We start from the raw sequence: 15049 nt of genomic DNA, 5'->3' as shown, positions 1-15049 counted from the left end.
TATATATATATATATATATATATATGTATATATATATTTAAAAGAGCGAAATGTAAATAACTTTGTCAAATAAAAAGAGATTAGCACAGCTGATCAGTTCGTATTTTCTTTCTACGCCCCTGCCGCGCGAGTAAACATTTACGTACTTTCCATGAACGAGAGTGAAAACGAACGATGTCTCACCGTGAGACCGCGCTCTCTGCGAAATTGCGCTCGCGCACGATCAATGAAACACATAAAATATATTTATAAATACATTGAAAACAAAAGAGAAGAAAGAAACAACAATGCTCTACGTGCTTCACTCAGCGGCCAAACGGCGCAGAATCGTGAGATACATGATAGGAAAGAAGAGGGAAATATAAAATGAATGGACATGCGTTATTAAGCATATGCCAATTATCTCACCGAATTGGCTATTCCTCATCGTTGTGCTAGGCGTTCTACTTTTTCGTGAAAGTCCAGCCGACTGTAAAATTCGATTATTTAATGGTTACTAGGGGACGAGATCCTGCTTCGTCAATACGCTGAGTGCTCTAGCTACCAGAGCTCTGCTCACAGTTGCAGCTGTGTCTTCGATAATTGGACTGGCTATGTCCAGGACTAGTCGGGGATTTGCGTTGAAGAACGTCGCAGCGGCATCGGCTAAAATAAACGTATATAAATGAGCGAGTGTACATTCTAACGCGAATTTAAAAAATTTAGAAAACACGAGCATAGTCAGGATTAGTCAGTGAGAAGGCAAAAATTTATATCTTCACACACATCTTATTATTATTTATTTAGAAATAATCTTCATACGTAAGCGAATTACTCTAAAATCATTGCAGACAATACAGGTACTGACGTCTGGTGGTGAAATTGAGAAATTTTCATTTATTTTCAGATGCAGAATTCGATACTTACCCGCTAACGTATGGGCAGCCGGAGCCTTCAGTTTAATATTTCCGTTACCAACGCGAATTTTAGTGACCAAGTTGTCCACTTCAATCCTCTGCACGCCATTGTTGTCGACGATTTCTTTAGCTTGTGCGTTTACTTGGACTTCGGTATCGGCTTAAATGGAAAGATTGCGAATACGAGAAACGTCACGTTAGATAAATGACATGATTATTTGCTATATAATTAGATGCTTCGTTTCTTCAAAGCGTTCGATATTTTATCGAGCTAAAATGCCTTAGATTATTGAGAAAAAAAAAGCACGGCACACACGTGGCATTGTCGTGAAGTAAAGGAACATTTTTTTTCCTATCTAAATGTAGTCAAAATAAGATAGATTTAAGAGGACTATCTACTTTAGGGCGTCAAAAATCCATTTTTCTATTTTTCATATTTTCTTAAATAACAACTATATAGGAAATACTTTCAGAAAATTCAAATGTAATTCTTTGAAAATTCTCGAAATTAAAATGGTTTGAGCGATCTAGTTCCAAAGTCAGATTTCGTGCACTCGAACCCAGTCGACGTTATTATGCGAGGGATATTTGATAAGTCAATGACTTTGAAATGAAAGAAGTTTTTTTTATACCAAAATACGAAAATGTCAAAAAGTGACCCTCATTCATAACGAATTCTCAATTTTCAACTTAACGTATCTTTGTAATTAAAGTTTAAAACAAATTTCTGTAAAAGTCAAGTCTATTCGAAATTGATCAAAGAAAATAATTTTGTTATCTATTCGGTCGTTCGAGATCGTTTAATTTACGAAAATTCCCGTTGTTTCGATCGCTTGTATTTCGGAAATTGATGCCTTGAGATTTTCGTATTTGAACTGTCTTAGAATATCTCGAAGAATCTATCATGTTAAGGACATACATTAGTTTTAAGAAAATCCTGTATATCGCAATTCATATTAGTCAATCTAAAAAATCAGCGCAAAAACCACTGTGTATACCGCAGAGAGACACGAATCTAATCTATGATAGTAAAGATTTGTACGAGGCAAAGTAGGTTTATGTGAACACATGTCATGCACTTACTGAAATTCCCTTTGAAGTTACCGAGTCCGGTCAAAGGCACCAACAGTAACCTGCCCTGTACATCGTAATCGCCGTTCACGTGCAAGTGAGGCAGCTGAACTCTGAGGGAGACCGTCAGGTCATTAGGATTCGCCTTCAACTCGTGTATGACGTAATTCGTGGCACCGTAAACGCGAATCTGAGTCAAGTTAGCTTTGACTTTCAGCGACTCCAAGTTCCTGTCCACCGTCAGGGAGGGCAGAAACAGCGGATCTAACGCTGGCAACTTCAACGAAGGCACTCCGTTGGCGAGATACGGCGTCAGTACTTGAAGCTGCTTCAAGACACATTGGCTGTATTCCGCCAGGTTGTCCGTGCGCGGACACGACGTCACTCCAGGAGCTGAAAGTATCCCTCGCATGCAACCAATGTTGACGTTAGCAATTATCGCGACGAGCTGCGAATTATCGATTCGATTGGTGAGCCAGCAAATACGATCCAACATCCGCTTCGGCGAGTGAAATTTAAAAATGAAAGGACCGAAATTCACTGAGGTTCCTAGCACGCAAATACTTATCTGAATGTATAATTTCGTGACGTTTTATCAAGCCAAATATTTATGCATATTTATGCGTGGCAAAATCTGTTTGCTTGTCGGAAGAGAAAAATGGAGAATCTAAAAATTGCGAGATTAAATTTCGCCGTGATCGCTAAGGTGCAAACGCAAATACCTGTCTGCGTGTATGATTTCGTGATGTTTTATTAAGCCAAATATTTAGACATATTTCTGACATAATATCCGTTTGTCTGTCAAAAGAGAAAAATTAAGAATGCAGAAATCGCGAGATTAAAGTTCACCGAGACCGCTAGCGTAAATACTTGTCCGCGTGTACGCTTTTATAAAGTTTGAATCCGATTAAATATCCATGCATATTTGCGCGTTGAACAAGAGAAGAGAAGAGAAGAATGAAGATTCGAGTTTATTCGATCTACGATTATACTTTTGGAAACGGTGGAAGTTTCGTGGAAGTATTAAAGATTCCTCTGCGAATACATGCCGAATTCCGAGGCACCGACGCGACGTCGTCGTGCCGGAAGAATGCGACTTCGGAAGTAAGCATCATGTTTGCGTCATTTGCAGCACGTTTTCGAGAACAATACAGGCTGACAGGCGTTGCACCCTGGTTACAACGTCAGCTGAACGAACGCGGTAACGGTAAGAACCCGCCGATGACTAAGAGAGCGGCTTTTTTCCGGCCAATCGACTGGCCAGGCCTAAAATCGAAAGTGCGCGGTAGTAGAAAGTGGAATTATGAACTGGCGACTGGCGAAGGAGTCTTCTTTTTCTTTCACTTCTTTTTCTTTCATTGACGTTGATACGGTAAATTCGTGCGTACCGCACGATACATTGCATGTAGGCTGGGAAGACCAATCAGATAAATTAATCTAGTAAAAGACAGGATGGTCCTGTCCGATGGGACGAGTATGCTACTTTTTTTTTCAATATTCAATATCTCGGTAAATAATAACGCGCTTGTATCGTGAATGCTGCAACAGAAAGCGCCGTGCGTCGGCGAGAAAAGGGCTTTGTACGAGTAAAAAGGTTAGATTTAATTGTGGATCGTATTTATGCATGCATGAGTAACGACATCGTTCCACGTGCGCACGCGTCCATCCGATTCTCCTTCGACATCGTCGCAACACTTCCGGGGTTTCTATCGATGATTTCGCGGTCGATGACTGGCCGAGCCACGCCACGATAAATTACGCGCCCGCGACCGCTCACGAAGTCTCGCGCATTTTACAGCGCGGGGGTTGCGCAAAAGCGAAAACGGCTGCATTGCTACACGCTGAAGCGTGTAATTCTTTATCCCGATGAAACAGCCGGTTTCACGCGCGACCAATGACCTCGCATTACGGGCCGAGCGTCATTATGAGCGATAAATTAGCTGCACACGATGACCGTTGCGAGTTAGTCGACTGTGGGAGAAACTGCGTGCGAGGGAAAGAAGTCCGCAGGATCGACGGGAAATTTGTATTTTGCGCAAACGGCAGATGCGTTAGCTGCTGAGAGCAATCGAAGCGGCTTTTCATTCACAGATATAATCTCACTTTGCGTGCCGATCCCACAATACGGTGACAGACACTTGCGGTCACCGTTTATTCAGCAACCACGTTTACGCGTATACACTCATTAATATTGAAAACGAATATTTTAGCAATGCGTTCGCGAGCCTCAATACGACTCCTAAGTCAGCTATTCACTCATTCTCTCCTCTCTTCCCGTAAAAAGTCACATGCCTGAATAATAAAGCGCGAATGATTCCGCGCTGAGAGATAATCAAACGTTGTATTTACATCTAACCGCGCAAAAACTCGGAACCAGTTTTTTTTAATTTCCACAACGGCACGTTTCACGATATGCCGATCGACACGCGGGAAGGACACAAGAAGGTTAACAAGTGGTATCGGTACGATTTTAAAGCGGTGACTCGAGGAAGAAGGAAGCGGGAAATCTAGAGAAACAGGTGTGCACATTACTAGTCGTTTCCGACGAATAAAAGAATTGCCACTGGCCGTGATTGTCAGTAATCGCGCTGATTATCTGCGTCGATCGCTTCGTGGAAAACGAGAGACGAACTTACGCAGCTGTGAAACGGCTCCTCCGATCCATGCGACGATCAGCATGACTCCGATCAGCGTCGTCTTGCCGAGGATCCCCATGCTCGATGATGACCGGTCGGTTTCGACTGGATTGCCGGTGTCCCTTTCACGGGATGCGCACGAAATCGCAATTAGCGACAGCGATATCGAAAATGCGTGCGATGCCGCCGTCTCACGGGTATATATAAAGTAAGTGCACTTTCTCCGCATTCGTGGTGTACCCCACCTCGGGCATACCCACGACGGCCGACGGTGAATTTATCACGCTAGAATGCCTCCTTTTAACTCAGTCAGGGCCGTAGCCAAGCGCGGCGTACAGACACGCAGGTGTAACGCGCACACAGGTGTGCATATGCGATTCTCTCTCCGTACGCGTGCGACGTCCGGCGGAATTTATAGGAGACCGCGAAGAAGAAGACCCCGGAGATTACAGTCAAGTGCCATCCCCGCGAACGATGGATCTCCTCGCGCGGGAACCGGCGAACCGACGCGAAGTCCTAATCTACGATGTCTAAGGATGAAGGAGAATCATGTCGCGTGGCTGCTTTGATTATATATCGCCCTTTCGAGGCGGAATCCGTTGACTTTCGAAACAACGTCGCAGCAAAGTGCCGTTTTTCCGCGGCAGATAACACGACGGTCCCGCGGGAGACCTTCGCTCGCGAAATTGCCGCGAGTAATTTCGCAAGCGAGATCGCGCGCGGCCGAGGATCCTCCCGGCCCGGCGTTTTCCATCTCGGCGTAACGCGCCTTTCTTCATCCTCTTTCTCTTCTTCTCTGTCTTCCCTTGTAACTACACGGAAAACAATGCTAGATTCAAGTAAACAATTACTCCGATACTCCTTAACAAACCTTTTATTTCGATTAAGTAAGTTTCACCCGGTAGATGTTTTACTTTTGGATCATTTACTTGGGAAATATTTTATTCGCTATCGATAAATATTACTTGGTCCGAGCGAAAATAATTCGCTAATAATAATAAGGCTGAGAATAAGGAGTAATTGTTTACTTGAATCTAACAGTTTTTTCTCCTTTCTAGCGACTCCTTGCCGCTCGTATTTCTCGCACGTTTCAACATCGGACCGGTCCCGCTCTGTATATATTTGCCGAAATTCCCACGTTATTCGAGATTCGGCGTTCGTGTGATGAATCCTGCATCGTCACACACCTTGACACTGTTACTACTCTTACGCGTGGAATCACGGTGTCGTGACGTAAGCAGCAACATCACTCTTACGCTGCAAATCCAAATGTACGAATCCAAAAGTAGCGAATGCACACGCGTATGTATGAAATTACACATTTATGCGGTTTTATTTCTCGTGTAAAAAATCATACGCTTGTATGCTGTTATTCGCACAAATCGAAGCAATCTCGGCACGAGATATCGCGGCAACACCAATAAACGCCGAAAGCGATCTTTTTATTGCTAACGGAAAGATTTTTGTTTGAGTGTAACTCACATACATGAAATTGTGAATCAAATAAAGAGAAAAAAGGAGAGAGAGAGAGAGAGAGAGAGAGGGTGAGAGAGAGAGAGAGAGAAGGCAAAGTAAAGAAAAACCCATTTATATCCTCGCAGCCGCGTAATGTAGTAGCAGAATGCGAGCGTTCGCGCTACATGATGACGTAATATCGACTGCATAATAATATGTAGTAATATAAGTATTATACCGACGGTAATATTAGAATCTCGCGCGCGGGTAGGTGCAATATTACGCTAGAAATTACGATATCTGTAAGCTGCAAATGTCAACAAAGACTTTCAGGCCATAGGCCACGGTTGCGATCCGAACATGTTTCTTTTCCCTGGACGGAGAGAGGAAGTATAAAATCTCGCTAAGGAGTTTTTTTCTTCCTTATAATTCGCCGCCAGCGCAACGGCTGTGCAGCTTTCTAACGCTCCGTCATATCGGCGACTCGAATATGTATATAATTGACACGAAAAGAACTAATATTTTATGTATGGAGATTCGCGCGTGTACGTCGTTGTGGTTATTATTAATATAAACAATTGTCATTACTAATCCTGCTTTCCTTCTTTTGTCTCTAATCATTCGCAATATTTCTCTGTCCTCGATGATTTCCACAGGCGACTGAGATTAATGACGACAATTATTGTCTCGTGCACGGATTGTCATTAGAATAAACCGCCTTGCCGTCCTTGGCGCCGATCTTATGCAATCTCCTCGCATATACTGTAAATCTACAAGTGTGCAATTTCTATTTAGGTCTGATTTTTCCCTCTTTCATATTTATAAACAAAAGTTGAGGAATCCGGGACATAGTGGGAACGCTAAGGTTTAAGCAAGTTTTAAACATATTAAAGATAAATAAATCAACTTGGTTTTACGCCAAAATATTATCTGGATTATCCGCTATAAGAAAAACACAAGTTCTATGGCGAAAAACAGTTTAAAAGGACGAAATTATTATTTTACTGAACGCGTGCGTTAAACTCTTTATAGGGGGACATAATAAGATATCTTACATCATTTGTTTACTTCTCTAATATTAACATTCAAAACTTCTTAAAAATGATTTAGAACACATAATATATATATATATATGAAGTGATTTCAATTCTATGAAAATTAGGCCAAAAAGTCTTTGCTACATGTTAACTATATATTCGTACATATTCCTTTTTTTGTTCTTTTGTAAATACTGCTTTAAAAGTATCTATATGTGTAACTTTGATTTCTATGGCACAGCTTGATGTTTGGATGTCGCACAATTTGACAGAAAAGAATCTCATGGATCGCATTTCCATCTACGATATGCTGTACAAAAGCAACGAAAACGACCCATTTTTTAAACAAATTGTAACAGATGACGAAAAATTGATCGTTTATGATAACATTGAGCGAAAGAGGTCGTAGAGCAAGCAAGATGAACCGCCATTAATTACTTCGAAGTCTGGTTTGCGTCCGAAGGAAGCTATGCTCTCCATTTGGTGGAACTGGAAGGGAATCGTGCATTGTGAGCTACTACCGAACAACCAATCCATCAATTCGAACAAATATTGTCCGCAACTGGATCAATTGAAGGCAGAAGTCGACAAGAAATGTCCGAAAGTTTAGTCAATCGGAAGAGTGTCGTTTCTCATCACGACTGCCGAGCGAGTGAAAAATTAGCACATGCGAAAAGTAAACCCGTTTGTGTGTGGGAGTCCGAAGTATAAGGCAACTTTCCCTTTTAACTAGTGAAGTTAAGAATGTTGCGATTACTCAAATATCCCAATTGAAATTACGTAAAAGGTAACGAGTCGTCTCTTCCGTGAACGGCAAGCATGATGCTGGGATAAGCATGGTAGAATCGTTCGTACTGTTCTGCTGTTAGAAATCACTTTATTCACCACGCATTGGTTAATCCAACGGACCTCATAAATGCATATATACACGTAAGAAGCAAACAAATAAATCCATAAGTTGCAAATATGATAAATAAATAAATGTTCGAAATACGCAGATTTACAAAAATGTAAATAAACAAGATTTATTACCGAAAAAATAAATGAATAAAGACCGAAAACGATAAAGTGAAATAAATAAATAATTACACCTCTAATGTTAGAAAATCACTTTATTCATTACATATCGATTAATCTGACAAATTTCAGAAATACATCGATATATAAGTGCCGGCAAATAAATAAATACGTGAATTAGAGAAACGATAAATAAAGAAATATTTAAATGTTTTGCAGAAGAAAGGAATAAACGCAGGTTTACTTGAAGAAATAAATAAATAAAGAGCGAAATAAAGTGAAATAAATAAATAATCTAATCTCTACTGTTAGAAGTCACTTTATTCACTATGCGTTGGTTAATCCGACGGACCACGGGAATACATAGATACACATGCGAGTAAATAAAGAAATGTGTGAATCGCTGGGACGATAAAGAAATATTAGAAATACGGACAGATCAATGAAGAAATGAATAAACGCAGGCTTATTCGAGGAAATAAATAAACAGAGAGTAAAATAAACAAAGTGAAATAAATAAATAATTGCACACGCAATGAAAGAGATAATAAAGCGCGCGCGATAGGTCAGCGGAACACGCGCGAAATTCTCTCTGAGAGGCAGCTCAATCAAGCGGATTGCTTAATTGACCGGCAAATCTTGATACATCCTGTAGATGACCGCGTCGGCCGTTTTCTCGGTAAGCCCCTTCGTGGCGAAGTCGTCGGCGAGCATTGCGGCGACTGCCTCTGCAGCTATTAAACCTGCCGAGGAAAGTCAACAACGTGAATGAGAGATTATCCGTGAGTTATAATATCGTGGTGATCGTGCTCGTCACGGAATACCATTCGGTTTGCGAGCATTCGTTCGCAAGAAAGTGAGGACTTTTACTCTCTCAGAAATCGTGCGCTTGCCCGTCCCGCGATGTCGATCGGCGCATCGCAACATTAGCGCTAACAAGAAGGTACCTCGATACTTCCACTTGAAAAAAATCTTCAAGCTAATGAGATTATATGCGTAAAGACGACAATATCCAACTATTCATCTTTCAGACTAAAACTAGTTAGAATATGCGTTTGTGCTTTCAGCAATCTTGGTTGCAGACCACGTATTTTTGCAAATTAATTATTTGGATTTTTCCCGTGCTTCACCTATTTTTCGCACTAATTTCAACAATTATATAAAACTCTTGCTTTTAAAATACTTTTAAAATGCTTTCAAAATAGACTTTTCGATATTTTGCATATTATTTTGGTAGGAAAGTTATGTATTACTTTGCATTGTGTTTCAAATCAATGTGTCAATGTGGAGGATGTTCGCATGTATTATTGTATAGACTGTACCATATAAATATTTTTATCTTTTGTATTTTAAAATGAACCAAATTTAATGATTAATTTGCTGTAGAAATAATTTTGTTATTTTTTTTCCTAAACAAGACTTTATTCTTTCTCTGCCAAAAATTTTTTATTTTACAAGAAATACAGCCAGCCTTTGACTTATACAGGTGGATGGTTCCATAAGACCCTGCGTAAGTCAAAACCTCTATATATATATCAGATCTCTATCCTGTACATTGCGCAATATCTGAATAAAAATGCGGCATAATGACAGTACACCGTTAAGTGATTTTCCGCACGCATGGTAGATGGCATTTCGTATAGCTGCTTTGATCCGCAGCCTTAGATTTTAGGTCGGGAATTGTCTATATAAGTACGGGTCTACATATGTCAAATGCACGTATGTCGAAGGCTGACTGTAATTGCAATTGTCGCAATTATCGGAGGATAATTGTAGATTCGGTCGTATCTTTGTGCGTAATGAAAATATTCATTACGCGTATCATGACACCGCTGAACTCACCGTGCTTGAGAATAGCTCGCACTGGGCCTTCCTCGTCCATATCTTGAAGAGAGATCTCTTGATCTTTCGCTGAGAGTTTTGCACGAGCGGCGCGAACGATCATCAATTCCCCGTTGACCCTTTTCAACTCTAATGTGAAGTCGGCTGCCAAATCAGCTGTTATCAAAGCAACGAGGATGATATCAGTTAATTTTTATTTCTGCCATGCGAGTGTGTTTTTTTATTCGCTAAGAGAAAAATATTTGATATGTATTTGTAATTATAATACTATAACTATATACTATATATCGCAGTAAAAGAATTATAGCCAGGAAAGCCATTTTTCTACAGTGCGCGTTATTCAGAATGAGGTAAGTTAATTTTTATTTTTAAGCGAATTAAAAGTTCAAAGTTAATGACCCATTTAAATTACTTTAATTAAACTAAAAATTACCTATACAGAAACTAATTTAATTAAAAGTTAAGTTAAAATTAAATTAACTTATTAAAGTTAAAAGTTAATTGTACAAAGCTGTACATGGCTATGGTGTGTACATATTTCTTGCATAATTAACTTTATTGTTGTAAATTAAATGTATGTGAAATAATAAAAAGATGAATAATAAAAGATATATCCTTTTATAAAAAAATATCGATTATATCGCTCAGGATATCGATCGTGTAATTTCACGTGAAAGATTTCACTTTTCACTTTCCGCTTTACCGATTCCGCGTGAACTTTTTCACTATTCGCACGTTTATGTAACTCTAAATGTATGAAAAATAAAAATTACTGAACATGATTAATAATATAATATTGGAGAAGTGAGCCTGTTGTTAGAACATTTAATCAACATCTTAAAAATAACGCTACAATCTTACGTTACGTTTCTTGTATCTCAGTGTAGTAGTAACATTATACACTGGATCAGTCATGTCACTCGATTTTCACCTTTCCGTCGGCAAATTTGATAGTGAGCAAATTCACGTGAAAAGTTTCACGTTTCCATGTTTCGCTAAGTTACGTGATCGCGAGTTCACGTGAAACTTTTCACTTTTCACGTTTCCGCCCTAGGAGAAAAGTTACGTGATCGATACCCAGGACTCTACACGAAAAAAGAACACTAGGTGAATGTTCCAGTTATGGGCCGACCCCATTTATGATCATCGCACCCGTTTTCCTTAATAAATCGACTAGCATGAGTCCATATTTATTCTAAACACGTGTTTTTATTACCAGAACGCTGAAAAAAAAACTAAAACTTTTGCGTATCCCTAATAACTATAATTCTCCTCGGAATTCTTTCTTTTTTTTTTCTTACTAAAGTTTCCGGTGAGTAGACCGTTGCCCCGCAATATCTCCTCCCCTACTTTTCCCATGAGCGTATACTGCGATCTCACGTGAAGCAGTGGGACGTGTATCCTCAGAATCACGTGCATCACGTCGTCCTGGAAAATATCGGAAAGACGCGAAAGATAAAGTTCTATACACCGGTAGAAGAGGAAACTATCTATCCGCGAGCGTGTCGAAAAGAAAGATGAAAATACGAAGAAAAACTCTCAAACGATCTCGATATTTCATTCAGTTAGAACCAAATCGATCCTTACTTCAGTCGCTTCCGCGGAATGTGCTCGTTTCGCTCTCTTAGTGTCGTTGAATTTCACGTCTCGTGAAGCGCTGTCGTTCATCATGCCGTAATGATAAATCAATTGCATCCCTTCCTCGAAGTAACCCTGCTGCTCCTGATGGCCCTTCGCGTACCTTATCGAGTCTCGCGAGTCCTTAGCTTCTATCTTCGCTTTCACCATGTCGTTTCTCTTCGTCAAAGCTTCGCCCTCCGTGAAATTGTGGATGATGAATTTCGCGCTCTCTCGAATATCCTACAAGATAAATTCGCAAGGATTCATGGATACCCGCTTTCCGAGTAGAAATGTATCTAGTTGGCTGAATCAATCCAATGTTAGCAATAGCTAGTTGCTCAGGTTCACATGTAGATAAAAAATCCGGTCGAAATCATATCGAAGTCAAGTAGGGATGCTCGATTCTGAATCGATTTTTTAGAAAATATATCTGCAAATATATTATAAGTTCACCATAATCATCAAATTTATTCAATATATTCCACCATATAGTTCACCATAATCATCAAATTTATTCAAATATATTCCAAATCCTAATAGTTTAGTACTTCACATTCAAAAGTGTTAAATCAAAACAAACTTTGGTTAAATTAATCGAATTTAACTTTTCTTCGATAAAGTTTATAATAGTCTTCAGAAAAAATAAATTATTTTTTTGAGTAAGTGATAACGAATTGTTTTAAATTTGCGATGAGTACATTTTAAGGCCATTGTATCAAGAAAAAATATTATTCTTTGTGGAAGATCATTTTTAGTTAAAAGAAGGAAAGTAGACCGAGTAGTTGTTTTTCTTAGCAGTAGAATGATATTTTTCTCTGCGCAAAAGGGCAAAGAATTTATATGATAGACACCTTCATGATATCTTCGATACCGTACACTCGTTGATCATCCCTGGGATCGACATCAAAATTACCGAAACGCCTCATGCTGCCGTTAGCTCTGTCACCCGTGTAAACGATGTGGACGTAACCGCTTAATTGCCGCCTTGCTTCCTCCTTCGACGCTCTAGGATCTCCCGTAAAGTTCGATCGCACAAGCTGCTCTCTGTTATACAAAGCGGGCGCTCTTGCATCACTGCGATCTTTCGACTCAGTCTCGATCTCTTCCGACGCGGAAACCTGTTTCAACAAATTTTGCAGCTTCAACGTTACCTGTGTCGCCTTCGGTCAGTCTTGCTATCGCCACCTCTCGCCGTGAAACACGTTACGTAAAAAGAGAAAAAAAGATGTTCGACTACGGCACCGAAGAAACGCGAACAACTTAATTACGCGACCGCGCGCAGTCGTGTAATGTATCCCGCTGCTTGAATTACGTAACGCACAAGAATCGATCGAATTGACGAAACGTAAAATTCTGAGCAGAGTCTTAGATATGAATGACAATACTGACGTAATTTTAATTGGTTACTTAAATCACATGACCCAAATTAACGTGTCCTAAGGACAAACTCATTCATCAGAATATTTTTTATCCTGAAAATTGTTAATCACGAGTAATCTGCTGATTTGGTTATTTCAATTCAATTTCATGTCTCAACGAAACTCCCCGAGCAGCACGAATTGGTTGGTTAACCATTTCCCAACGTTTGACCGGCATGATCGGAAACGTTAATCAACCAATTTGTTCTAGTCGGGTATGGAATGACGGTTTTCTCTACAGCAACATTATTTTCCCCCGCGTACAAATAAGGATTACGACAAAACCTTCATATCGTCGGTTCGCTCCCCATAGCGTCTGCTATCGGCGCCTTGTCGCTCATACTGCCGATTGCTTTTCAGACCACCTCGGTATTGGTAATCCCGCACGTCGTCGCAGTCGACTGTGTCCTCGCTATCCCGCGAACTGCTCTGATAACTGTGGAAATCCTCCGGCTGCTGCGTGTAAATCGGCTGAACGTAAGCCGGCCGTTGAGAACTCGCGAAATGTCCGGTATATGCCTTCGAGTCTGATCCGCTTGTTCTCAGACCGCCTCTGTGAGGTCCGTCGGGCATTGCGTCAGGACGAGAGAATGCTGTCCTGTCGTACTGCCGAGTCTGCTCGACCGTCCTGAATCCGTGCTGATCCTGCTGCAACCTGCCGACGCGACTCTCTTGGTAACGCGAAGAAGTCCCGGCGGCTTGACTCGACGATACGGTCGCAAAGCTCTCTTTTGGCGGGTTGCCTTCTCTCATCATGGTGTGGAACCGATATCTGACGGACTCCACGTCTCTGAGGTCGCTGTAACTCACGTAACCGGCCTCGACCTCGCTCAAATTCGACTTCAGCCTACCACGAGCTACGTGGATGCTTTCCAAAGTGGACTCGTTGAGACCGACGATCTCCAAGTTCCTCAAAATTATTCTGTAGCTGATGTCGTCCTCGGATTGATTCACCTTGATCAACGGTACCCTCAACGGGTCCAGCTTGCCGATCTTCGTCGGGGCTCCGGACACCGTTTTGGTCCACAGCATCTGGGACATTTCCAGCAAGCCGCATCTCGCCAAAGTCGCTGTGGAAAGTATCAGAAGCACGAGCAGGAGTCTTTGTTTGTTCATCTTGCGGCGAGTGAAGTAAACTTATGGTATCTTGCCCGAAACGTTCTATCTCGAGTTCGAACGAGGAGTCGCCCTCGTGAATTCGGTCTCCGTGTTCTCAGGCACGTCGATCTCCCAAACGTAGCTCAGCTTATAGACCAGCAGCAGCACGATGCCGACGACGACGAGTATCAGCAGGAGGTACGTGACGATCGTGCACATCAGTTTGCAATTCAGCATACGTCGCGTCCAGTCGGCTCGTGATTCTCGGCCGTCCCGAGTAACATCTTGAGAATCGAGGCAAATCAACGCGAAGCGGACTATGGGAAAGTCAAACTGATTCGGCGATCCCGCGAATTCAATCGGCACCGCAAAGTGTCGACTGCGAGCCGGCGATGCGCTCACGAACGCTTTTTATAGCGCATCGTAGCAAGACATATCGGGTCACGATGAATCTGGGCCACGGATTTAGTCTTGTACACTCAGGGCAGAAAATTAGCCGCAGGGGCTCAAATCTAATTGTGGCGGCTAAATAGCTACAGCTGATGTCGATAACGACGATATTAGCTATTAGAGGTAGCATGCGTTTGCTGCAAGGTGCAATTGTAGAGAAAATGGTATTATCCACCCCCCTCACCCCTCATTCTATTTACAATTTGTACAATGCTTTGTTAAGCAACGATATTAGCTGTCCTTATTTCAGCTCCTATAATAAATTCTTTCCCCGAGTATACGCTGAGGATGGCTAACTATGTGGCTCGAGTACACCTGATTGGACACCGCGACAGATTCTGCGCGACGTTCGACATTCCCTTAAGTTCCCCAGGCGTGCGATGATGTAATGGAGGGCAAGGTCCGCCTACGACCTTCCACCGACAATTACAACAATTAGATGAGGCATCGCTCGTTACCCGATGTGCGTTTCACGGAGGGATCGCGACTTCATTGAAAGTCAAACTGTA

The 15049-nt window shown here is 41.3% G+C and overlaps 2 protein-coding genes across 2 annotated transcripts; both read right to left on the bottom strand.

The window, feature by feature from the left end:
* Nucleotides 1–31: 31 nt before the first annotated feature.
* LOC106743110 (circadian clock-controlled protein-like) lies at nt 32–4788 on the bottom strand. The gene is made up of 4 exons (XM_014616646.1): nt 4604–4788; nt 1980–2360; nt 907–1056; nt 32–645 (listed from the first exon to the last, which is right to left on the bottom strand). The coding sequence occupies exons 1-4, from the start codon at nt 4680–4682 to the stop codon at nt 497–499; spliced, it is 759 nt and encodes a 252-aa protein (XP_014472132.1). The 5' UTR covers nt 4683–4788; the 3' UTR covers nt 32–496.
* A 3839-nt stretch (nt 4789–8627) lies between these two features.
* On the bottom strand, nt 8628–14108 carry LOC106742133. Its single transcript, XM_014614802.1, has 6 exons — nt 13278–14108; nt 12426–12692; nt 11542–11814; nt 11256–11382; nt 9955–10110; nt 8628–8855 (listed from the first exon to the last, which is right to left on the bottom strand). Exons 1-6 carry the CDS (start codon nt 14106–14108, stop codon nt 8734–8736), a joined length of 1776 nt encoding a protein of 591 aa, XP_014470288.1. The 3' UTR covers nt 8628–8733.
* Nucleotides 14109–15049: the final 941 nt, after the last annotated feature.

The sequence above is a fragment of the Dinoponera quadriceps genome, unplaced genomic scaffold (assembly GCF_001313825.1).
Source record: "Dinoponera quadriceps isolate SergipeBrazil2010 unplaced genomic scaffold, ASM131382v1 scaffold3, whole genome shotgun sequence".
In the NCBI taxonomy this organism is placed as follows: Eukaryota; Metazoa; Arthropoda; class Insecta; order Hymenoptera; family Formicidae; genus Dinoponera; species Dinoponera quadriceps.
Note: the sequence above shows the minus strand (reverse complement) of the source record. Positions and strands in the feature narration are given on the sequence as shown.

Bases quoted from the DNA above. Each gene is read 5' to 3' on its own strand.
- LOC106743110 (XM_014616646.1), bottom strand. From the start codon at position 4,682: ATGGGGATCCTCGGCAAGACGACGCTGATCGGAGTCATGCTGATCGTC. The intron at 2,361-4,603 runs GTAAGTTCGTCT...GGATACTTTCAG, and splicing joins AGGAGCCGTTTCACAGCTGC to CTCCTGGAGTGACGTCGTGT. The intron at 646-906 runs GTAAGTATCGAA...CGTTTATTTTAG, and splicing joins GGCTGCCCATACGTTAGCGG to CCGATGCCGCTGCGACGTTC.
- LOC106742133 (XM_014614802.1), bottom strand. From the start codon at position 14,108: ATGAACAAACAAAGACTCCTGCTCGTGCTTCTGATACTTTCCACAGCG. The intron at 11,815-12,425 runs GTGTCTATCATA...TTTATCTTGTAG, and splicing joins GTATCGAAGATATCATGAAG to GATATTCGAGAGAGCGCGAA. The intron at 8,856-9,954 runs GTGAGTTCAGCG...TTTCCTCGGCAG, and splicing joins GCGAGCTATTCTCAAGCACG to GTTTAATAGCTGCAGAGGCA.